The sequence below is a fragment of the Typopeltis vanoorti genome, chromosome 8 (assembly GCF_054136105.1).
Source record: "Typopeltis vanoorti isolate ZY-2024b chromosome 8, IOZ_Tvanoo_1.0, whole genome shotgun sequence".
NCBI classification, from domain to species: Eukaryota; Metazoa; Arthropoda; class Arachnida; order Uropygi; family Thelyphonidae; genus Typopeltis; species Typopeltis vanoorti.
Window position 1 is genome coordinate 66,832,985 of NC_143556.1, and position 25,808 is coordinate 66,858,792.

General features: G+C 35.1%; 1 protein-coding gene across 12 annotated transcripts in view; it reads right to left on the reverse strand.

The window, feature by feature from the left end:
- The window catches only part of LOC150104068 (USP6 N-terminal-like protein), a 615,889-nt gene that overhangs the window by 128,824 nt on the left and 461,257 nt on the right, over nucleotides 1-25,808 (reverse strand). For all 12 annotated transcript variants that reach the window (XM_090397263.1, XM_090397258.1, XM_090397257.1 and 9 more), the window contains 2 exons: nucleotides 13,618-13,725; nucleotides 7,620-7,729 (listed from right to left, as the gene is read on the reverse strand). In XM_090397263.1, the coding sequence (XP_090253389.1) occupies nucleotides 7,620-7,729; nucleotides 13,618-13,725 (218 nt within the window). The remainder of the gene's footprint in view (nucleotides 1-7,619; nucleotides 7,730-13,617; nucleotides 13,726-25,808) is intronic.

The following is a 25,808-nucleotide window of genomic DNA, read 5'->3' on the forward strand; positions in this document are numbered from 1 at the left end:
TATGGGTAGTCCATGGAGTCAAAAGACTCATCGCAGGAAAACCACTTTATAAGATATATGGTAGCACAACACCTACCATATATCTTACACTGTTGGGGACTAGTAACCACCTCTGGCAATTCAATCCACTCATTCACCACTCTCCAAGTAAAGAACCTAGTCTGCACACATTACTAACCACACTCTTAGACAATTTCAAGGCCTCTTGTTTTCCACCCTACTTGACATGTATTGAAAAATTTATTTTGTATCAATCTTACAGAATTCCCTTTATTAACTTATAAGTTTCTGTCATATCCCCTCTCCTCCACCTGTCAGCTAAGCTCTGCAACTCACACACACCTTCAGAGATGAGTCACTCATCTCTGAATCCTCTCCACCACATCTCAATCCCCAAGAAATGTAGGTGACCAAATCTGTGCACAGTAGTCAACATGTGGCCGAATCATTGTCTTATAAAGAGAGATAATAACCTCACTATCTTTACTTGTCTTCCTCAGCATCCAAGTAATCCTCTGAGCTATTTTGTCAACTCTTGGAATATGTCCTCTGAATATCAAATCTCTATCCAACATCATTCTTAGATCCCTAGTCTCTGCAAACCAGTACCATCAATATGATACAAAGTGTGTAATCTTTTCCTCCCAAAGTGCATTACTTTACATTTTACAACACTGGCTTAACAACCACTGTCCTTTGCAAACACTGCTAATTTATTTATATCATCCTGTAAGATATGTACATCAGCTTTATCGACTCTTGCCCCCCCCCCCTAGTATTGCATCATCGGCAAACAACTGAATATACCTCATCAAATCTTTCATTATCATTAATGCACAAATTAAAGAGTAGTGGTCCTAGTACAGAGCCTTGGGGCACTCCACTAGTTACTATCATTCACCTCAATTCCACTCCACCATGATGTCTGTCATTCAGCCATTCCTGTATCCATTCCCATTTGCTCCAACTTATGTAATAGTTTTTCATGTGGTGTTCTGTCAAATGCCTTTGCTAAGTCCAGCAGTATCATGGTGCAGCCATTTCCTTTATCCAATTCTGTTGTCACCTTCTTATAAAATGTGAATAAATTACTGAGGCAAGACAAAGCCATACTGCCTCCTATAGAGTATTATATTCCTATGCATTCATTCCTGAATTTTACTTTTAACCAACTTTTCCAATACTTAATCACCACTCCAGAGATATTAATTGGTCTGTAATTTGCTACCTCTATCTTGGAGCCACATGCATGTAATGGAACCATCTTACTCTCTTTTTACTAGCTTGGAACCTTGCTAGAACTTAATCAAAAGCACTGCCAGTTCACCTGCACATTCTCCACAGGCTGACACACTGTCCAGGACTGCTGCCGTATTCACATTAATATTCTTCAATATACTGAGTACCTCCAGTTCATGTACCTCAATGCTCACATCAGTCTCTGTCATATCAGTAACTGCAAAGTCACCACCTGGATAATATTAAGTGATCACTTTGCAAGGATATAACTGAACTATTTCTTTTGCTTGAAACAATGAGTAAAGTTATCTTTCCACAATCATTCTTTATCTTACTTGCTGTATAGCAAAAAAAACTCTTTTGTATTTACTTTGGCCTGCTTAGCTAATTTTCTCTTATAATCTGATTTAGCCTTACTTATTATACTAGTTACCCTTCTTGCTTGTGCTTTATACTATTCATGGGCATGCTGATCACAATCTTATTTATATCCCTTCCACATTACATTCTTTCGGGTTTTTTCCCCAGCTCTCCTGCTTTATATTGCTAGTCATCTGCTTAATTCCTACTCGGTTCATCCTCTGGACACTGGGTATGCACTCTTAATTTATTTATTTATTTATCGTATGGCATATATACATGGTTAAAAGGAAATAAAATAAAATACATACGAATATAGATAAGATACAATATATAAAATTATAAATAAGAAGTAAAACATAAACAAGCAGATAAAATACAGGTATTAAATGTATGACAAGCATCAAGCAAAAATTTAGTCATATTTTTACATTTAAATTTTAATCCAATTGATCGCTTCTGGGGATAGGTCAAAATTTCCTGCCGTTAACTCACATTCCTGAACTATGTGACAAATAGTTTGGGTCTAAGCTCCACAAGGGCAGTGGGGATTTGATATCTTTCCCCGTTTTGATAGTAAGTCTCTGCATACACCATGACCTGTATGAGTCCTGTTAGCAGTCTTCTATATATTCCTGGGCAGGTCAAATCCAGATGGTTTTTGAAGAATATTTATGTAGTTACGGACTTGAGGTGATACTGCTTGAGTCCACAGTGCATCCCACTTATACATCAAGCTGGCATTCTGACTGAGAAGATTACAGGTGGTTTTAATGGCAGGTCTTCTGGATTTTAATTTATCAGATAAAGCATCTGGAATAAACTCATGTATTGGGAGATTTTGGTTATTTTAGATTCTTTTATATTCAAGAAGCAGAGCTTCCTGTCATTGCAATTCTGGAGAAGAAATATGGCTCAGAATGGGGAGCCATTGTAAGGTTGTGCTTTTGATACAGCCTGTTATTAAGCACATAGTGAGATTAAGTTGAACATCTAATTTCTTGACATGGTGGCTATTAAGCCAGACAGAGACAGTGTGCTCTGCTGTGCTGTCAACCAATCCCAAAGCAGTGCACCAAAGAATTGTGATATTATTTCTAGTACGTACTTTAGCAGTGATATTAATCATATGTTGTTTATTCTTTCTTTTAGGGTTACACGGTGATCAGCACTCATATTTGTAGATTTAGGGACTCAAAAACACACGTGTTGAACAGATTATTTTATTAATCACAAATAAAATAAAACTTGACGTTTCGACCTCTATATCGAGGTCATCATCGGAAGAATACAACTGTATACAGAACCAAGCTACATGCTCATGCTTTCTATATCAGTAAACTAAATCTACATAGTTAATAAATCTTTTTTCTAGCCTGACCTCTAGTGATAGAAAGGAAAAACAAAAATAAATAAAGAAAGAAATAAAATTATATATATAAAAAAAAAATATATATATATATATATATATATATATTATAAATAGATAAATGCAACTACAATAAACTGTTAGAGTCCTCATATATTAATATTCTGGATAGTTACAAAATGATTTCTTTCAGTTGCTATTGAATGTTCTAAACACTTCACCAGGTCACCAGGTTGTCTTCTTGTAGTGGGAATTTTTCTAATGCTAGTTTAGGATGTTATACAGGTTGTAGATGGGTCCTCCAACTTTCTTGAAATGGTGAGGCCATCATTTTTGTTGAGATTTGGGTTGTGTTTGAGCATTTCACAAGACTATTTAAATTTTCTCTCAAACCAGGTTAAGGTGCGGTGTAGGGACTTGGTATTTTTCCAGTCAATTCTATGGTATGTTTGGAGTGCATGGTCAGAAAGGCCTGTTTTACCGAAGTGGAGGTATTTAATGTGTCGTTTGTGTTCGTCTTGTCTGATTGGGATAGTTCGCCCTGTTTCCCCTATGTATGGTATGTTACATGTGCAGTGTATTTTGTATACCCCTGGGTGTGCTATGTGTGGAAGAGGATCTTTAGAGGAACTGAGTAGGTGTCTTAGTTTATTTGGGGGTTTAAAGGTGGTTTTAATGTTGTATTTGCGAAGTGTTCTGTCTATTTTTTCAGAAATGCCTCTAACATAAGGAATGGCAATGGCATTCTTGAAATCTTTTTTATTCTTACTGGTATCTTTATGGAGGATCTTGTGAATAGTTTTTTTATTGTATCCATTTTTGATAAATGTTTGGTTGATGATTTTGTATTCTTGGTTTAGAGCCTGTTCATTCGAACAAATAGTTAAGGCTCTGTGTTTAAGGGTGCTTATGACACCTAATTTTTGTGTTGGGTGGTGGTAAGAATTTTTGTGTATGTATTGGCCTGTGTGTGTAGGTTTGCGGTAAACTGAGAAGGAGAGACAGCCAGAGGGAAGACGTGTGACAAGTGTGTCTAGGAAAGGAAGAGAGTCGTTTTTTTCCATTTCAATGGTAAATTGGATACGTTTGTGTTGTTTGTTTAGGTGGCTAAGGAATGTATTTAGAGCTTTGTGGCCGTGGGGCCAAATGGCGAAAATATCGTCGACGTATCTGAGCCAAATTTTGGGCTTTAGATATGCTGTCTCTAGAGCATGTTGCTCAAAGTCTTCCATATAAAAGTTAGCTATTGGGGGAGAAAGTGGTGAGCCCATGGCTGTACCTTCTTTTTGAAGGTAAAAATTGTTTTGCCATACGAAATATCCGGAGCGGAGTACGTGGGCAAAAAGGGCTGTGATATCATGTGGAAATATGTTCTGTAGTAGCAAGATCGTGTCATTGATTGGGACATTGGTGAAAAGGGAAGTTATGTCAAAGCTGACTAATAAATCTTGGTCAGTGAGTGTAATGTTTTTGATTTTACTGATGAAATGTTGTGTATTTTTTATGTAGGAAGGGGACTGACCTACCAATTCCTTGAGTGTGGCAGCTAATTTTTTTGCTAAGAGATAATTTGGGCTGTCAATTCCTTCAACGATCGGGCGAAGTGGTGTGCCAGGTTTGTGTATTTTTGGCAGGCCATAAATTCTGGGCGCACGGGCATACTGAGGTATTAATTTTTTTGTCGTTCTTCGGGCCATGTGTGGACGGATTTGATTAATTCAGTTGTTTTCTTTTTGTTACGTTTTGTGGGGTTGTAGTTAATTTTGGTAGGTGTTATGGTCCGATATTAACTGGTTCATTTTTTCAATGTATGTCGTACGGTCTAACAGGACGGTGGAATTGCCTTTATCGGCTTTCGTTATTATAATATCCTGGTTATTTTTTAAGGATTTAAGGGCTAGATTTTCGGTTTTGTTTATGTTGGTGTTTAGTTTTTTGTTAGAATTTAGTATACACGATGTTTCCATTCGTATTTTATCAGCCAGAATGGTGGGGAGGGATCGTAAACCTCTCTCGATATGATACACGATATCAAGCTTGTTTACTGACCTTGGAGCAATGGCGTAGTTCAAACCTTTCTTTAGCAGCGAGAGTTCACCTTCGGTGAGAATGTGGTTTGATAGGATGATAACTGAGCATTGATCCGATGGTGGTTGGTGGCTCCTAACATTGTTTGTGGGTGATTGGTTGCTCCTTATGAAGTCGGTTTGTGGTTGGCTGTTCCTTTTGTAATGGCGTCTTGATGATCTTGTGCTTTTCTGTTGTTGTAGGGCTTGAAATTTCATTATTAGTTTTTCTTTATTTTTCAGTAGTGAGTGCTTGGCCGAGTTGTCAGTGATTCTATCTAGAATCTCCCAAATTTCTGGAATAATGTAGTCAGATAATTCAAATTTAAGTAGTAGAACTTTGTTTTGGGTGGATGCTAGATTTTTACGTGCCTCGTGGATTTGTTCTCGTAACAAGGCTTTTTCCAAACGGGCATAAATATGGAGTGCTTTGGTTTTCAAATTAACAACTTCCTTATCTCTACTTGTTAATGTGTTCTTCAATAGCCAAGTAATCTTATGTGCTACCTTAGCAATATGTCCTCTAAACTTTAACTCTCTGTATACCACCATCCCTGAAGGTCTCCTGATGTACATCAGGAGACCTTCAGCCCAATGGCCAAGAATACCTACATAGCCCGCTAGAGGGTACCATCAGGACTTTTAGGAGAAACAATAGCTTCCTTGCTTCTTCCTCATTTACTGTGTGTAGCGCCTGCGTGCATGTGTCTGTATTGTAAGTTCTTTTAAAGATGGCAACGTGAAGTTGCCCGAAATATTGATTAAAGTTTAATTTAATTTATATTCCAGTGTATGTTGTGAATTCCTTAAGTTAATTAATAATTCCCACTTGTCACTACTAAAATATCTTCTGTAGTTTTATTGAAGGCTTCTTTACACTTTTCCCAGTTGGCTTCAATCTTATTTTCCTCATCATTTTCATTCGATTCTTACAAAACTGAGAATCTATTCTTCAGTTCATTGGTAAATTTCTCTTTTATTTTATTTTCCTTCAGTTTATCAATGTTATATTTAATTTTCTTATTCTTTCTTAGTTTTGAATTTCTTGCTAGCTTTAATTTAACTATTGTAGTTAGCAGAAAATGGTCTGAAGCTGCATCAGCTCTTCTTTTAATCCTTACATCTTGTAATGTCATCTTGAAAGTATTACATATTGCAATGTGATCAATCTGTTTTTTTTGTTTTTCCATGGGGGGAGATCCATGTTATTTTGCAAATTTCTTTATGTTTGAAGATACTACCTCCTATGATGAGGTTATTTAATTCACAGAAGGATGTAAAAAGTTCTCCATTTTCATTTTGTTCATCACTCGCTTTGTTTCCTATAGCACGTTCATCTTTCGTCTTTCTTTTCCCTACTTTAGTATTCATGTCTCCCATCAAAATTAACAAGTCGTGTTTAGGAACTTAATCAATCACTTTTTGGAGTTGATCATAGAATTGTGCTTTCTCCATTTCTTCAGCATTTATGCACCCACAAATGATGCATATACTTGTACGATGGTCAATTTCATGAATGGAGAAAAATCTAGGCTTTAATTATTCGGTTATTTATTGGGTTCCATTCCATCAGACTTTTCCTTGCTTTCTCACTTACAATCACTGCAACTCCTTTCTCATGTCTTTCATCATCTCCTGAACACAATATGCAATATTTATCAGTTGTTCTTATCTCACCAAAACCTGTCCTTCTTATTTCAGCAATTCCTAAGATATCAAGAACGTATTAACTCATCTCGTTGACTATCTGCCTAGTTTTTCCAATTTGGTACATTGTGCGAGCGTTCCATGTTCCGATTTTAAGTTAGTTAGGGTGAGTGATTGACTTCATCCGCAAATGAGGTTCCATAAGGCTTTGCCCCACCTGCATCATAGATGTTGGCTCCTCTCTAAAGTCCTGTAAATATTCGTCTGTTGGGAGACCACAGGTCATAGCACTCTGCCCCAAGGGATTTCTTGCTTCACTCATGGTTTCTGTAATCATGTTTTTTTTTTTTTTTGTTTTTACAAGGATGGGTGATTAGCTCATTGCTCAACCTTCCTCTTTTAACCGGGCTTAGGACCAGCATAGGGATGAACATAAACTCCAACTATGGCAGAGTTTCCATCCTTCTGTACCATATGCCAATCGTTTCTCCAGTTGCTCGAGCTCATGTTTTGTCCTGTGAAGGAGTAAATGTAAGCATGCAATTTCTTTCTGTGCATCTCATCATCCACAATATCACTTTGAACCACTTTCTTCAAACTCTCATTTGTATTTCTTCCACTATGATTCACTACTTCTGCTACATTCTCCACAACACTTCCACAATTCTGCCTTATATCTATAATATCAGTCACTTCATTCTTTCGCTCCCAACATGACTCACATTTCTTATATTCACTTATGAAACATTTCCAAAAAATATTCTCTCCATTCTCGCTCTCATACCACAAACCATCCATACTCTGTTTAATGAATACATTAAACACATGAATATAATTATATTATAATATTCTGTACATCCCGAGGGCATACATCAAGAATATGATGACAAAGTTAATTAACTGAAAAAACAAACAAAAAAAACCAACTAAGTACTTACTTTACACCATATCTCTCCCTAAACATGATGTGATTTCTATATGTTCTGTTAACATCTAAGTCAATTTGACGAATATCTGTTGAAAATGTTTTGGCTAATGCATACATCTCCTAAAAGGAATATGCAAGATAATACTAAGTTATCAATATAAGCAACACATTATGAAATACTTGAGGAGGGGGAGGGAGGGAGATTTTCAGATTAAATGATTTACTTTTGTAAATTTCTTAAATGCTTACTAATAAGCATTTAAGAAAAAGCTATTTAAGAATTATGCTCAACATTAAAATAGAATAACAAGAAGAAAAGTTATAAATCAGTATTAATTACTTCAGCAGGACAAATGACTGAATTTTGTTTTGAGATAAATCAATTATTGCTGCAAAATTTATAACTTGAGTGTTTAAAATTTATAACTCAAGTTATAAATCTATCTCCTACTAACATGACTTCTCCATCTGCAAGCCATGCAAATATATTCTCTAAACACATTTTCTTTCAGGAAGGGAGCAGGAAGCCACTCACTACCTTTCACCATCAACAAACTTGTGAATTCTTACAGCATGAATATACTCCTAATCTGGTGTTAATTACCTCTCACGTTGATGTTTAGAAAAAAAAAAGTCTCAAGATAATGATTAACTAACCAAGTTTATTTACTTAGGTGTAACATTTTGCCTTGATCAAAAATATAATTTTAAGAGCACTAAGAAATACACTAAGTGCATGCATGTAGGCACATCAGCAGGCAGGCAAATAGATTGAGTGTAAAACGCTTGGAACCTATGGTCCTAACTGGCACCCTATATGGGTGTAGTGATGGATCTCAAGATGATGACCTATCTCCTGAATTTATGGTGAGGCAGCCAAATTTGTTTATATATCATCATCATCATCATCATCAAATTCCTGGCATGTACCCACAAGGGGTAGACAGAATGTGATAGTACTACATGAAAAAATTATATCATTACTAACTTCCTGTCTACAATTTTCCTCCAAATCAGTCTGTTACTTGTCAAGACTCCAACATTATCAGATCTTATATTTCTATCGTCTAAGGCATTTTGTACCGTATCAATCCACCTATATCTTGGTCTTCCTCTGGGTCATTTTGCTGCCAACTTGGCAGAGAACACTTGTTTTGCTAATCTTTCCTCGCCCATTCTGTTTAGGTGACCATACCACCTGAGATTAGCTCTGCTAACGCATTCCTGGATGCTGACAATGTCAAGTTCTTTCCTAATATCCTCATTTTTAATTCGATATTGCCATTGATGCCATCTGTTTACGCTTCTAATCTTTCTCAGGACTCTCATATCTGCGGTCTCTAGTCTTTGGTCAAGTGTTTTACTTCTGACCCAGCTCTCAGATCCATAAGTTAAAACTGTTTTGAACACTGTCTTGTATACAGCTAATTTAGTGTTCCGACTAATTTCTCTCTTATTCCATATGAATTTATGCAATTGACTTCCCACTATACCAGCTTTGCCGATTCTGTTGTCTATTTCCATATTTAATTTACCATCTTCAGTAAAAATCGTGCCTAAGTAGCTGAAATGTTTTACTTGTTCCACAGGTTCTCCATTCACAACACGTTGACATTTTCAATGATTCTGCCTATTTTCATTGTCTTTGTCTTTTTATTGCTGACCTTCATACCATATCTATTACAACAGCTATTCAATTTAGTCAGAGAATCTTGCAGACTTGTAGCGGATTTATTTAGAAGTATAACATCATCCGCATAAAGCAAAGAGCTGCCATTAACATCTCCAATTTTGATATCATGTTTAATACCACTTTCCTTCATAACGTGATCCATATAGATAATGAATAACAGAGGGGATAATGTACATCCTTGTCTCACACCAGATTTAACATTAAACCATCTTCCTGTACTTCCTTCAATTCTAACTGCTGACTTACAACTCAAATAAAGACTAAGTATTGCTTGATATAATGCCCCATTGACACCATATAACTGCAGCGTATTGAATAGCTTCTCTCTCTTGGCACCTTGTCATATGCCTTTTCCAAATCGACAAAACTTAAATACAGATCTTTGTTATATTCCCATGCTTTCTCCACTATTTGTTGTAAAGTGAAGATCTGATCCTGACAGCCTCTGTTTGGCCTGAATACAGCTTGTTCTTCACCAAGCTTTTCTACCACAATTCTTCTCAACCGTTTCTCAAGTATACTTGCATAGATTTTGCCAGGAACACTCAGTAGGGAAATACCTCTGTAATTCTCACATTCAGTTTTATTTCCCTTTTTATATATGGGTACTATGAGAGCTCTACTCTAATCATCGGGAATTCGTCCCTCTGTCCAGGTTTTCTGAACTATGCAGTGCAGCCATTGTAAGACTTTTATACTACCATACTTCAGCATTTCTGGTTGAATATCATCTACTCCTGCTGCCTTTCCACATTTCAAGCCTTCGATGGCTTTTTCTACTTCAAGTATGGATATGTATGCCTGTTGAGTGTTTTTTACCACTGTGCTGTCATCACTGCTTGTTTCATTTAGCAGTTTTTCAAAGTAATTACTCCATACTTCAAGGATATCTTTTTATCCTGTTTTCATGTCACCTGTATCATCTCTAACTCCTTTTACAGCACTCTTTCCTCCATTCCTAAGCTTCTTCAACAACCTCCAGAATATTTTGCCACCTTCTTGATATTTATTTTCTATATTCTTGCCAAAATCCTCCCAGAACTTTTGTTTAGCTAGTTTTAGACAGTGTTTAGCATTCTTGCATTTGTCTCTATATCTTCTAAGAGCACAAGCTAACTTATTTGACAGGAACTTTTGATATGCTTTCTTCTTTTCCTTCACTGCCTCTTTAACTTCCTGTGTCCACCAGGGAGTTCTGATTTTTCTATCCTTGCAGACAACCTCACCACATGCCTCTCTGGCTGAATCAATCAGTGTTTTCTTGAAGGCTTGCCACTGAATCTCCAAGGTTTGGTTCCTGTTCTCAAACTCTTTCATTTTTTCTTCAATAATCTTTGTATATTTTAGTCTACAGTTCACATCTGAGAGCTGCTCAACTTTTATTCGCTTTAAAACTTTCTTACATGTTATTCTTTTCAATATGAAATTCAATTTTATCCTGCTCAAGACTAAATAGCGATCACTTCCAATTTCAAATCCTCTGTACACTCTGGTGTCTTGCACCAGGGAGAAAACATCACTATCAACAATAACATAGTGTTGGATTCTGATTATGTAGATATTAGAGTAATTATTATTTGCTTCAGAATCCAACATGATCTTCCATCACAAAGGCTACATTTGTAAATATTATTTAATGTAAATAACTTAAATTATAATTTGATATCATGTAATTACCTTAATTATATCTAATATTTAATTGTTTAATCAAAGATATGTGTTAATAGTAATAAGATTCTGTATTAAATATTATTAAGCTATTTTATTTATTGTTATGTCAATATTATAAAAACTTGTATTTGTAATTTAACTACGCATTTATTGAAATGCAAATATTCTATTTATTCTTGTTTGTGAAAGTTTAACGTTATGTAATAACTGAATGTAGTGGTATAACCTTATGTAACGTTAGCGAAAATGTTTACGTTTATTTGTTGTCATGGAAACGCGTGAAATAAACGAGCGCGAGTGGAACAGAGCGAGGGCGGGAAAAAGAATAATAAAAAAATATAAGAGGTAACAAGAGAGAGTTGGAACGAAAACTTAGAAGTGAAAGGAAGCAAGGGCATAAACTAGAGAAGTAGAAGTAAATGAAAGGTTCTTAAGGGCAGGAGTTAAGAGGATAATTTTTATAAGTGAGCAAGGACGAAGTGAATTTTATAGCTGAAAGTGAAGCCAGCAGTAATAATAAAAGGGAAATTGATGCTGTAATCGGGTAATATAAAAAGCTGGATGTTCAAGGAAGAATTCTGAATAAACCCAGTTGGTCTAGAATTGCGGCTTATTTCCGATTTGCCCTAAGGAGAACCGCACAGTGTTTTAATTAGTTTATGCGTGGTAACAAGGATAGTTGAAGTACCCTGCAGTCGATATCTGGATTTCTGAAGCGCGATTGATAGTGTTTTAATTATAACTGTGGATAAGTCTTGTAGATGTGTTCTTAAGTGAAATAAAAATAATTTAAAAGTTTGCTCACAACGTATTTGATGTACTAGGAACTATTTCCGGTAAGGACTATCTTAGTGTATTATTTCAATGCTTGAAGAATTGAGTGTTAATTACGCTACGCTTAACCTAACCTCAACTGTGGAAACTCTTCGTGATTGAGAGTTGAAGTTAAGAATTGTTAGAGAGATATTTTCAACTATTAGTGCCTGCGATATTTTGAACTTATAGCATGACTGAGAAGTGTGTGAAAACTGATTAGATAGGAAGTTCTATTATATTTATATATGTGCAGGAACTTTGTAACTCAGAAGCTGAGAAAGTGTATGTGAAGGCTTGGAAGGTTGAACTAATGTGATTGACTTGGCTTAATGTTTGACTTGTTTTTATTGTTTAAATTAGAAGTAGAATTTATGTATGTGTTATATAGCTTATATTAAATGTTTGTTTTTGTTAATCAAAAGTTGTATTTTGCCTGAATCTCTTTTACTGCACCATTCATAAAATATTCGAACCAAAGCGGGTAAATTAAGTAAGTCAAATATACTCGGCCAGTATATATATTAAGGAGAAATAGTTGAAGGTTGATTTTTCTTCAATTCTTGAACTAATTCAGATATAGAGTGGCGCAGTCTTTAAATATAAATTTTCTCTATATTTGAATTAGAAACCAACTAGCAACTATTTTTAGGTTAAGAACATCGTAGTAAATAACATGTCGGATCCAAGGTACAGATTAAGATGAAGTAGGATCCAACAATAGTCAATGAGACTTTTCTTATTCCTAGCCTCTTCTCTCCATGTGAATTTGTGCACATTTTTATGTTGGAACATGGTGTTAGTAATAACCAGTCCATGTCCTGAGCAGAAATCCAACAGATATTTGCCATTATTATTAACTTTGCTCTTTTCTCCAAATTTTCCCAAATTATTTTTGTATGTCTCACAATCATTTCCTACTCTGCTATTTAGATCCCCAACAAGGATCAACTTTTCAATTTTCATTGTGTCAGTTGCTTTTTCTAAAGCATCAAAAAATTCCTCCACTTCTACCTTAGTAGAACCTTCTGTGGGACCATAGGCACAAATAAGTCTCATTGTCCAGTTCCCCATTCTCATATTTGCCCACATCACTCTACTTGAGACTGATTGCCATTCAAGAAGATTAGCCTAGTATTTTGTGTTGAATACTATGGCTACTCCTTCTTTTCCTTGATTGTCATTGCCTGAATATAACATTTTGTATTTATTACTCAGAAAGATCTCACCAGTTTTGGTCTTTTTTGTTTCAGTCACCCCTATTATTTGTTTAGATTTGGAGAATGTTATGCTATGGCAGATTCCAGAAACAGTCTTCAGAAATTGAAATAATGCACAGCACTTCTTCCTTTTAAAGAAGTGCTGTGCATTATTTCCTGGTTTCAATCTTTACTGAGGTGTCATCAGACCTGGGAAGATACAGAGCTTGAATCAATGCAGAAGTCATATATCTTCATACACAAATAGTATAATGTTCTATCACCATATTATTAAAATATTCTGGATCAGAAACAGTTGCAGAACATTTTTTTCACTTAGTTAAAAAGAGATCAGATATCTGGATCGTAGATTCAGTGCATTTTTAATAACATAGTGATTACATCATTTTACTAACTATATATGGAAATATATGACTTCTGCATCATTAAAATCAATTATCATAGTTAGTCACTTGATATTTGAATCAAACATTAAATGTTAATTAAGAGAATACCTCTTGCACAAGACAGATTATTTCAATTTGACTATACACATGGATGATAATGGTACTAACAAGAAGTTCAATTATCATCCGATATCAAAAATTCCAAAACTAAATACTAACTCTTACCCAATATTTTCCTTCTTGTTCAAGCTTTACACGGGGAATGTTCAGTAAACGAGACCAGACTTCTCCTCGAACAGCATTTGGAATACCTTTATACACTCTTCTTTTCAACTGTAAATTTATATATGTCAGAAATTGTTCACTATATTATTTTTAAAAACATCATCGTCATCGTAAAACTAACTATAGATAGAGACCTTATGATTTGGTCTGGTCTCAATTTTAATCTAATATTCTCTTTTGAGACCTATCCAGCCTTTTTTTTTTTTTCTTCAATTGGTTTATATTTTATTAATTGTTTAGGATACTATGCTTTGGCCATTCAGTTTACATATTCTATCCAATGTTGTTTTTTTAGTTTTTCTTCTAATGATTTTATGTCTGGTTCTTTTAAAATGTCTTTGGAGCTTTTTTTTTTTGGTCTAATGTGTTTTTGCAGTTCTTTTCATGAACCTCATTTCACTTGTTTATATTTATTGTATATGCTGCTTACTGGCCAAATTTTTATAGGTACTGCTAAAGTACTGCATATTTTTAAGCATGTCTTTTTGTACAAGATTAGGATTGAGAGAGTTCTATTTATCATGCCTATAACAATATTGCAGTTTTTAGTTTTATGTACTTTTCTCTTAATATGATATTTCACATCTAAGATAATTAAAAGTATTATTTTTTATAATTATTATAATATAATAATAAGTGGCAATATAATTATTTTATAATGCCACTGTTTTAGTTTAATCAATAGGTCTTTTCATTCCAAACCATTCTATGGATGTTTCAAATATATATTGCTCTTTGTCAATTGTTTTCCTCATCTGATTATTACCTAATCATCTTCCATTAATAATATTTATTATTCAGTTAAATTTCTATATCTGGGTTATTTAAAATGCTTGACAAACATGCAGTGTATTAAAAATAGCATTAAACTTTAATATTTCTCTGAAATACAGCATTCCCAGTATTTTCAGAGATCACTTAATAAAGATTAGTTTACAGGTATTAAATATAAAATGACATAAAAATGTTCAAGGATAATATACAGATGCAATGAAGTGCTATAAGCATTTATGCTAAAGCCACTATAATGGAAGTAATTTTTTTTGAAGCGAGAAAATTTTTTAAAAAATAATTCTTATCTCATCTGAATTTTTTGATAAATTAAGAAAGCTTGCTTGTCTAGGAGAAGACATTTTGTTCAAGCATAGCTATCAGCTACCTGCAGAAAGTGATTTTTCTGTAGGAAAGCCCTAAAAATAAAAATAACATATATGGAATAATGAAATAAAAACAATAAATGAACATAAAAATCTGGTCTTTAAAAGATGGTTAAGTAGCAAAAAACAAGACGACAAACCTGAATATAACAAAAGATATGCAATAACCAAAAGAGAAACTAGAAAGAGACAGAATAAGCCCTACACATAAAATATTAAAACATGAGTACAGATATAAAAGAAACTGCAAATATCAGTTATGAAGTAGATTTAAAAGCATTCTTAGATCACTTTACAGATCTTTGGACAGATAATACTAGCATTAAAAAAAATTACACTGAAAACACAAAATTTCATCAGAGATTAAAATTTTCAAGTGACCAAATACTAATGGAATAGAATACAAAGTATAGTAATACCAATATTTAAATAAAATTTTTAAAATAAAATATATACAAGTGACCAAATACTAATGGAATAGAATACAAAGTATAGTAATACCAATATTTAAATAAAATTTTTAAAATAAAATATATACAAGTGACCAAATACTAATGGAATAGAATACAAAGTATAATAATACCAATATTTATAAATTAAAAAAAGGGGAGGGGGGATGGTAGAAAACTGCTGATTACATAGGAATTAATTTACTGAATATATGCTACAAAATATATAGCAGAATAATTAATGAAAAAGTAAAAATAAAGAGTGAAAGAATCATTGGTGTATCAAGTGTTCATTGGGTTAGATATTAATAAGGCTGTGGGAATGGATGACATATCACCACATATTTTAAGGAATGTCACAGTTAGCTATGCTCTTGACCTGGTTATTTAAGGAAAGTTTTGCAGTGAGAAATGTACCCAAGGAAGGCAAAATAGTTCCATTCCACAAGCATGGTTCCAGGACAGAAGTTTCCAATTATAGACCAGTCTGTATAACTGCAGTTGTTGTCAAGGTGTTGGAGAGATTGGTTAGGAAGAGAATACAAGATTGAATTTATGGACAGAGTATTCTTTATGATGATCAGCATGGATTTTTTTGAAGGACAGGCCTTGTTTAAGCAATTAACTTGCATTTTAACCCACTATAACCCATTCCTTTGTCCACGTCAAAAGTCTATTCAAATCTTCCTGAAATCAGCAGTACTGATATGATAAGGTAACGAGCATGTTAGATAAGGATGAATCATACATAGTGATATTCTTGGACTTTGAAATCATTCGATAGATTACCACATGATAAGTTGGAGTACAAGATACAGAGGATGGGAATAAATAGTATACTGGTTAGATGGATTGGTGATTGGCTTTCTGAATGATACCAGCAAGCAGTGTATGATAAAGCAGTGTCTCAAAAAAAGGAGGGTAAACAGTGACATGGCACAGGGTTCTGTTCTTAGACCCTTGCTGTTTAACTTCTTTGTAAATGATATACCATGTGGACTGACTGGGGATCTTCAGTTGCTTGCTGCTGGTGATGCAATGTTTGGGAGAATTATTAGTAGTACTGCTGATGTTGATTCCTTTCAGGAAGATTTGAATAGACTTTTGACATGGACAAAAGAGTGGGTTATATTTTAATATTAATAAGTGAAAGGTGTTGCATTTTGGAGTGCAGAAACATACTATACTGATGGTGTCATATTGCAAGAAGTGGATGAGATTCAAGAGTGATGTCAACCATCACTCTTGAATCCTCTACTACAAAGACTGCACATCATAGTACCGTTATGATAAGCAGCACACTAAACATGTAGGGATAAGGAGGTAGTTATGCCACTGTATAAAGCACTGTTCAAACCACACTTGGACTACTGTGCTCAGATTTGGTCAGCTGGTTTTCATTGTGATGTGGAAACATTGGAGATCCAGAGACAAGTCACTAGACAATATCAAGCCTCTGGAATGCAATTGAGAGGGAAAAAGTCAGAGGCTATCCTTGGAAGTTATGTAAGAGTGTGTGGTGAAGAAGGGTATGAGAAGTAGATTTTTTTACTTAACAAATGGAATGCATTACTTGAAATGTTGTTAATGCAGGAAATGTTAAGAATTTTAAGATTTGGTGCAAAAAATATGTTGTCAATTGAATGAACCTCTCACGACAAGTCTGATGACCCCATAGTTGGTGTAATAATAATAAATAAGAATGTAAAAATGGATTTAGAAAAGGATGCTCTACAATGGATGCAGCATTTTATTTAAAACTACTTATAAAGAAAATAAAAAATTCTCTTCTTTTCTCTACAAGTTATTTTAAACAAAATTTTGAACAGAAGATGAATTTAGAAAAATTTAGATTATGAAAAAAACATTTGACATATTACAAAGAACAAACATACCTAATTTTTTTTTCTTTTCTTTTAATGATACATATTTTAATGTTTATTAAATAAAAAAAAATTTAAACATATCTGAAAAACAATGCATAAAATTAAGGTAAAAGTGAGAGAGAGAGAGAGAGATGTCCTCTACTTCCAAACACTTTTTAATATATATATATATACATATATACTCTATAACATAGAATGATAAGCCTTTTTTGTAACATTTTTGTGTCACGTTTTTTTGTCAAGTTATTTGAAACTCAGGGGCTACCTTAGGTGTCACGTCTTCAAAATTCGAGTCATCAGATTTCAAGGAGAACTGGCCTACCAGTCCGGAAGTTGGGGGGATTGGTGCCGTAGGTGCCAGGGGAACCCCCTTTCGAGTGTTCAAAATTCAAGGCATCAGATTTCAAGGAGAACCGGCCTACCAGTCCGGAACTCGGGGGGATGGGTGCCATAGGTGCCAGGGGAACCCCCTTTCGAGTGTTCAAAATTCAAGGCATCAGAATTCAAGAAGAACTGGCCTACCAGTTCGGAACTCTGAGTGGGTGCCGTAGGCACCAGAGGAATCCCTCTTTCGAGTCTTTAGAATTCAAGGAGAACTAGCCTACCAGTCCCAAACTCGGGGGGGGGAGTAGGTGTCAGGGGAGCCCCCTTTCGAGTCTTCAGAATTCAAGGAGAACCAACCTACCAGTCTGGAACTTGGGGGGGGGGGGGTGCTGTAGGCCCCAGGGGGTAACCCCCTTTCGAGTGTTCAAAATTCGAGGCATCAGAATTCAAGGAGAACCAGCCCACCAGTCCGGAATTCAGGGGGATGGGCGCCGTAGGCGCTAGGGGAAAAACCCCCCTTTCGAGTGTTCAAAATTCGAGGCATCAGAATTCAAGGAGAACCGTCCTACCAGTCCAGAACCCGGGGGGTGGGGTGTCAGGGGAAACCCTTTCCAGTGTTCAAAATTTGAGGCATCAGAATTCAAGGAGAACAGGCCTACCAGTCCGAAACTCGGAGTGGGGGTGCCATATGCACCGGGGAACCCTCTTTCGAGTCTTCAGAATTCAAGGAAAACCGGCTTACAAGTCTGGAACTTTGGGGTTGGGGGCCGTGGGGCAGAATCCCCCTTTCAAGTCTTCAAAATTCAAGGAGAATCGGCCTACCAGTCTGGAACTAGGGGGGGGGACGGCATAGGCGTCAGGGGGTAACCCCTTTCGAGTGTTCAAAATTCGAGGCATCAGAATTCAAGGAGAACTGGCCTACCAGTCCGGAACTTAGGGGGGGTCGATGTAGGTACCAGGGAGGGGGGGCCGAAAACCCCTTTCGAGTCTTCAAAATTCAAGTAATCAGAATTCAAGGAGAACTGGCCTACCAGTCTGGAACTCTGGGGAGTTGGGCACCGTAAGCATCAGGCGGTGGAGCCCCTTAGTGTATATATAACTATTAGGGGTGAATATTCCGGGTGTGTTAGGTGTGCAATGCTCATCCACAAAATATCAGTATCATCAATATTATATTTTTCATTTATTCCCATTAAAGACTCACCCAATTGTTTGCAGACTTCACGCGATTCCTAAAATTGAACAATATACTGTACTAATGCTTCATGAAGAAGCCACTTTCTGCTTCGTAAACATTGTGTCTCATTCGCATTAATAGCCCGGGTGCGCTTTCAAAATGCATACACCTTTGAGCCATTCGAAATGATGTAAAGAGGGCACAGCATGTCAAATTCTTAGTGTTGTATTTTTTTTAAACCACTGAGAAGGCTTGACTAGGTGAGTTTAAATTTTGAGCTCACTCAGCACCTAGCGGCTGTGATTGGTTATTGTGTCAACCAATCCAATTGAATGATGTCACCTGTCACTATATCTGATGGCTTTATTACAAACAGCTGTTACACGTTTTCCAGAACTGAAAATTTGAAAGTGGATGATTAGTGATGTTAGGAGAAAAATGCTAATTATTTTTTCTTTTGCTTGTGCAGTATAGCATTTGTTGAGGTTGCAAAGTTTTTTAACGGTATAGAGATATTATTATTCTAGTCTTCGGAAACAACAGACAGTAAAAAATATCTATTCCTGAATAAAAATAAATATTCTGTGTATTGTAAGACGTTGATCTACAACAAAATACCTGTATATGTGAGATTGATAAGACAGAAGTCATACACGTTAGAGGTTTAATGGAATATTAACAGCACTGAGAAAGGATTAAAACTAATTTTAATACTTCCAATATTTTGTCTCTGTCACAGAGACATCTTCGGGGATTACAAAAACTTTCTGTAACAACACACACACAAAAACAATACAAAGTGAAACTAAAGTCCTATCTGGTCTTTAGTGGAGCTATCCGCTCCACTAAAGACCAGCTCCCCCCTCTTTCAGTGCCTGGTGTATATAGAGTGCCTTGTTCCTATAAACTTGCCTACTTCAGACAAACAGGCAGGTCAGCATCCATCCAGGAAGAACACAGTTCTTACATCTGCAAACATGATTATGGTCAGTCTGGCCTTGCAGACCATGTTTTGGATACATCACACAGAATCTCCTGGAAAAAACTACCATGCTCCACCATAGTAAATTCAAAAAAGAAAGACTATTCTTTGAATCTGCATCTGCACTCAGCAATCAACCTAATTTAAACAAACATGGTTGCATTAAACTTCATAAAATTTGGGAAACTTTAATTGTCAGAGATCCCTCTTTACATCCCAGGCCACCTACAAATGCTCATAGAGGACGCAGCACCTAGTAGGACTTTAGTTTCACTTTGTATTGTTTTTGTGTGTGTTGTTACAAAAAGTTTTTGTAATCCACGAAGATGTCTCTGTGACGGAGACGAAATATCGGAAGTATTAAAATTAGTTTTAATTCTTTCTCAGTGCTGCTAATATTCCATTAAACCTCTAACATGAATTCTTCACAGCACTTAAGCCTCAACACAGTGATAAGACAGAAGAACCACTGATAGTAAAAAAATAAAATAAAAAAGTAATGAATTTAGGATTCTCAAAAATGTGGATAATTCCGATAATAATTGGATGTTATGTATACCGAGTCTCAGTAAACAAAATAAAATTCTTGGAAAACAGAGCAAAATATACACAAACCAGAGAAATATACATAACATGTGCAACAAATTTTACGAGATGATTTGCTGCTCCATCAAACCATATTTATTTCTGCAATACTCTCTCTCTCTCATAAGGTTTTTTCTTTTTTTAATTATTCCATCATAAATTCACTTATTCATGTTTAGAATTTATAGTATCGTGCTATTTGCTCTACTCAGCAACTTTTTATTTTCTTTGCTTTTAAACTGAAGTAATTTAATTTAGGATTAATTAATTAGTTGATTTTTAAGAAAATATGCCAGTCAATTTTTTAATATATGAAATTGTGCTAAAAACTATTAATTCTGAATATCTTTTTTTTCCCCAAGAAATAAAGATCATTAAAATCGATGCAAAATGAAAATAATGTATTTATAGTTTACCTCAACAAATAATTACATAAAAAAAGCTAAAAGATGTTTATTGATGTAATTATTTAATTAAATCAATATTTATAAAAATTTATTGATGTAATTATTTGTCTCCAAGCTTCCCTCTCCTGGAAAATATGACAGCACACCCAACCGAAATGATCACGTGATGCCACCATATATATATATATATATATATATATATATAGTGAGAACTGAAAGATGGAAAAATAAGGCACTGCATGGAAAATACCTAGACACATCATAAAGGACAGCATTGACAGAAACTTGACCTGGCAATGGTTGAGAAATTGAGCACTAAAGAAAGAAACAGAATCGGTAATTTTTGCAGCACAAGAACAAGCCATTAAAACCAACTTTATGGAGGCAAAAATACAAAAAATTCAAGAAGACAGCAAATGTAGATTGTGCACAAAAAAGAAAGAAATGGTAGACCACATTATAAGTGGTTACAGCAAAATCGCACAAATTGAGTACAGTAAAAGGCATGATAACATAGCTAAGATAATTCACTGGCATTTATGTAAAAAGTATGGATTTAAAGTATCTAAAGACTATTGGAAGCATAAAGTTCACCAGAAAGTGGATGAGAATGAAATTCCAGAGCTAAAATGCTCTGGGATTTCAAAATTCAGACTGACATGTAATACACCCGATATAACAATGGTTGAAAAAAGTGAAAACAAGGGTGTTCAGTTTATCGAAATATCAGTACCAGGAGTAGTCGGATTGACAAAAAGAAACTGAAAAAATTATATCAAGTCGAAGTTGAATAAATCTGGCAAAAGAAAACAAAAATTGGTCCCATAATAATAGGTGCTTTAGGAGCCATCCCTAAAACATTGAATAAACATTTAGAAGCACTTGAGTTAGATGGCTTAAAAACTGGGCAGCTGCAAAAGGCCGCTTTGTTTGGTACAGCATTCATATTCAGAAGTATTTCCACAACTCATAGGCCATTGGGTATGGCTCGAATTAGTGGACGATAACCAGCCTTTTACTTAAGATTGCAGAAGCAAGTCAAGCTTGGATGAATATTATATATATAAAAGTCAGAGTTCAAGATCAGTACTATCAACGTAAGAAGCCTGAATGGCAAAGAAATGGAGCTAGCTGAGGAATTAGATAAGTACCAGATCGACATAATAGGGGTGACATTAATAGGGGAAACAAAAAAGACAAAAACTGGTGAGATCTTTCTGAGCAATAAATACAAAATGTTATATTCAGGCAATGACAATCAAGGAAAAGAAGGGGTACACATAGTATTCAACACTAAATACAAGGCTAATCTTCTTGAATTATTTGTAGTCTCAAGTAGAGTGATATGAGCAAATATCAGAATGGGGAACTGGACAATGAGACTTATTTGTGCCTATGGTCCCACAAAAGGCTCTACTAAGGTAGAAGTGGAGGAATGTTTTGAGGCTCTAGAGAAAGTTACTACACAATGAAAAAGGAAAAGTTGATCCTTGTTGGGGATCTAAATAGCAAAGTAGGAAATGATTGTGAGACATACAAAAATATTTTGGGAAAATTTGGAGAAAAGAGCAAAGTTAATAATAATGGCAAATACCAGTTGGATTTCTGCTCAGGACATGGAATGGTTATTACTAACACCATGTTCCAACATAAAAATGTGCACAAATTCACACAGAGAGAACAGGCAAGGAATAAAAAAAGTCTCATTGACTATGTTATTGTTGATAGTGATGTTTTCTCCCTGGTGCAGGACACCAGAGTATACAGAGGTTTTGAAATTCGAAGCAATCACTATTCAGTCTTGAGCAGGATAAAATTTAATTTCATATTGAAAAGAATGACATGTAAGAAAATTATAAAGCAAATAAAAGTTGAGCAGCTCTCAGATGTGAACTGTAGACTAAATACACAGATTATTGAAGAAAAAATGAAAGAGTTTGAGAACAAGAACCAATCCTTGAAGAAAACCCTGATTGATTCAGCCAGAAAGGCATGTGGTGAGGTTGTCTGCAAGGATAGAAAAATCAGTACTCCATGGTGGACACAGGAAGTTAAAGAGGCAGTGAAGGAAAAGAAGAAAGCATATCAAATGTTCCTGGAAAATAAGTCAGCTTATGCTCTTAGAGAATACAGAGACAAATGTAAGAAAGTTAAACACTGTGTAAAATTAGCTAAACAAAAGTCATGGGAGGACTTTGGCAAGAATATAGAAAATAAATATCAAGAAGGTGGCAAAATATTCTGGAGGTTGTTGAAGAAACTTAGGAATGGAGGAAGGAGTGCTGTAAAAGGAGTACGAGATGATAAAGGTGACATGAAAACAGGAGAAAAAGATATCCTTGAAGTATGGAGTAATTACTTTGAAAAATTGCTAAATAAAACGACCACTGATAGCACAGTGGTAAAAAAACACTCAACAGGCATACAGTCAGGAATACATATCCATACTTGAAGTAGAAAAGCCATCAAAGGCTTGAAATGTGGTAAGGCAGCAGGAATAGATGATATTCGACCAGAAATGCTGAAGTTTGATGTTATAAAAGTCTTACAGTGGTTGCACTGTATAGTTCAGAAAGCATGGACAGAGGGACGAATTCCTGATGAATGGAGTAGAGCTCTCATAGTATCCATATATAAAAAGGGAAATAAAACTGAATGTGAGAATTACAGAGGTATTTCCCTACTGAGTGTTTCTGGGTAAGATATATGCCTGTATTATGCAGTATACTTGAGAAACGGTTGAGAAGAATTGTGTAAGAAATGCTTGGTGAAGAACAAGCTGGATTCAGGTCAAATAGAGGCTGTCAGGCTCAGATCTTCATTTTACGACAAATAGTAGAGAAAGCATGGGAATATAACAAAGATCTGTATTTCAGTTTTGTCGATCTAGTAAAGGCATATGACAAGGTGCTAAGAGAGAAGCTATTCAATACACTAAAGTTATATGGTGTCAATGGGGTATTATATCAAGCAATACTTAGTCTTTATTTGCGTTGCAAGTCAGCAGTTAGAACTGAAGGAAGTACAGGAAGATGGTTTAATGTCAAATCTGGTGTGAGACAAGGATGTACATTATTCCCTCTATTATTCATTATCTATATGGATCACATTATGAAGGAAAGTGTTATTAAACATGATATCATAATTGGAGATGTTAATGACTGCTCTTTGCTTTATGCAGATGATGTTATACTTATAAATAAATCCGCTACAAGTTTGCAAGATTCCCTGACTAAATTGAATAACTGTTGTAATAAATATGGTATGAAGGTCAGTAATTAAAAAAGAAGACAAAGACAATGAAAATAGGTAGAATCGTTGAAAATGTCAACTGTGTTTTGAACAGAGAACCTGTGGAACAAGTAAAACATTTTAGCTACTTAGGCACGATTTTTAGTGAAGATGGTAAATTAAATATGGCAATAGACAACAGAATCAACAAAGCTGGTATGGTAAGAAGTCAATTGAATAAACTCATATGGAATAAGAGAGAAATTAGTCATAACACTAAATTAGCTGTATACAAGATAGAGTTCAAACCAGTTTTAACTTATGGATCTGAGAGCTGGGTCAGAATTAAAACACTTGACCAAAGACTAGAGACCGCAGATATGAGAGTCCTGAGAAAGATTAGAGGCATGAACAGATGGCATCAATGGCAATATCATATTAAACACGAGGATATTAGGAAAGAACTTGACGTTGTCAGCATCCAGGAATGCGTTAGCAGAGCTAATCTCAGGTGGTATGATCATTTAAACAGAATGTGCGAGGAAAGATTAGCAAAACAAGTGTTCTCTGCCAGGTTGGCAGGAAAATGACCCAGAGGAAGACCAAGATATAGGTGGATTGATACAGTACAAAGTGCCTTAGACAATAGAAATATAAGATCTGATAATGTTGGTGTCTTAACAATTAACGACTGATTTGGAGGATAATTGTATATAGGAAGTTAGTAATGATGTAAATTTTTCATGTAGTACTATCATATCCTGTACACCCCTTGAGGGTACATGTCAGGAATTTGATGATGAAAGCCAGAGTGCATTTAGTATCAAATATCCTCTTGGTGAGAAGATCTAAATTTGCTCTATGGTAAAGCCTTCTAGCCTGTTTCATTTTAATGTTTTCTTTAAAGGAGATAAACTTAGGAAAGATGCCATGGAATTTACAGCACTTGAGAAACCTAACCTATCCTCTTCAAGGTTTCTGGAAATACCTGATATTATTGTCAGTTGCCTCATCATAAGGACTAGAGATGTAGAAAAATTGATTTACTTGGTTGATATACATTTTTTTAAAAATTGAACGAACTAGATCGAAAAAGCTACCTCCTTTCTTCCTACTCTGTATTGAATCCATTTTCATCATCAATAATGCCAAACCCCCTACAGACAATATCTGGTCATCAGAATGGCAGGCTATTAAGAAGTTACAAAACAACAAAAATATAATTATTCTTCCCATGGATAAAGGCAACACCACAGTTGTTCTTAACATTAATGAATATCATAACAAGATGATGGAATTGTTACGGAGTGACACTTACTCGATCCTTGAGAGAGATCCCACCCATGAATTCCACAACCGGACCAACAATCTACTGAGAACTACCTCTGAACTACCTAGAAACATATGCCTTTCTCTTCGTTCTCTCCATCTGCTTATTCCACGATTATATGTACTACCTAAAATTCATAAGGAAGATACCCCACTTTGACCTATCATAGAAGGAATTGATTCACCAACATATAACCTTCCAAAATATCTGGCTAAATCTCTCAAATATTTTTCCAGTAAATCATATTCTTTTATTAAAAACTCTGCAGATTTTGTTTCATGTATATCTGTTTAATGTATATCTCCACAGTCAATCCCATTATTATTAAGGAAGATGAAATCATGGCTAGTTTTGATACAGTCTCCTTATTTACCAATGTTCCTATGGACGAAGTTCTTGTATTACTCAAAGATAAATTATCTAAAAAGATCAAGGCCTTACTTACTTATTGCATCCACTCAGGATACTTCAAGTTTCAGGATACCATCTATAAACAAAATTATGGCCTTGCAATCGGTAATCCGCTTGTCACCTGTACATCTATTTAAAAGATCTGGAAGTTAAAGCCAGCTTTTCTTATCCTTTAAAACCAAGAATTTGGAA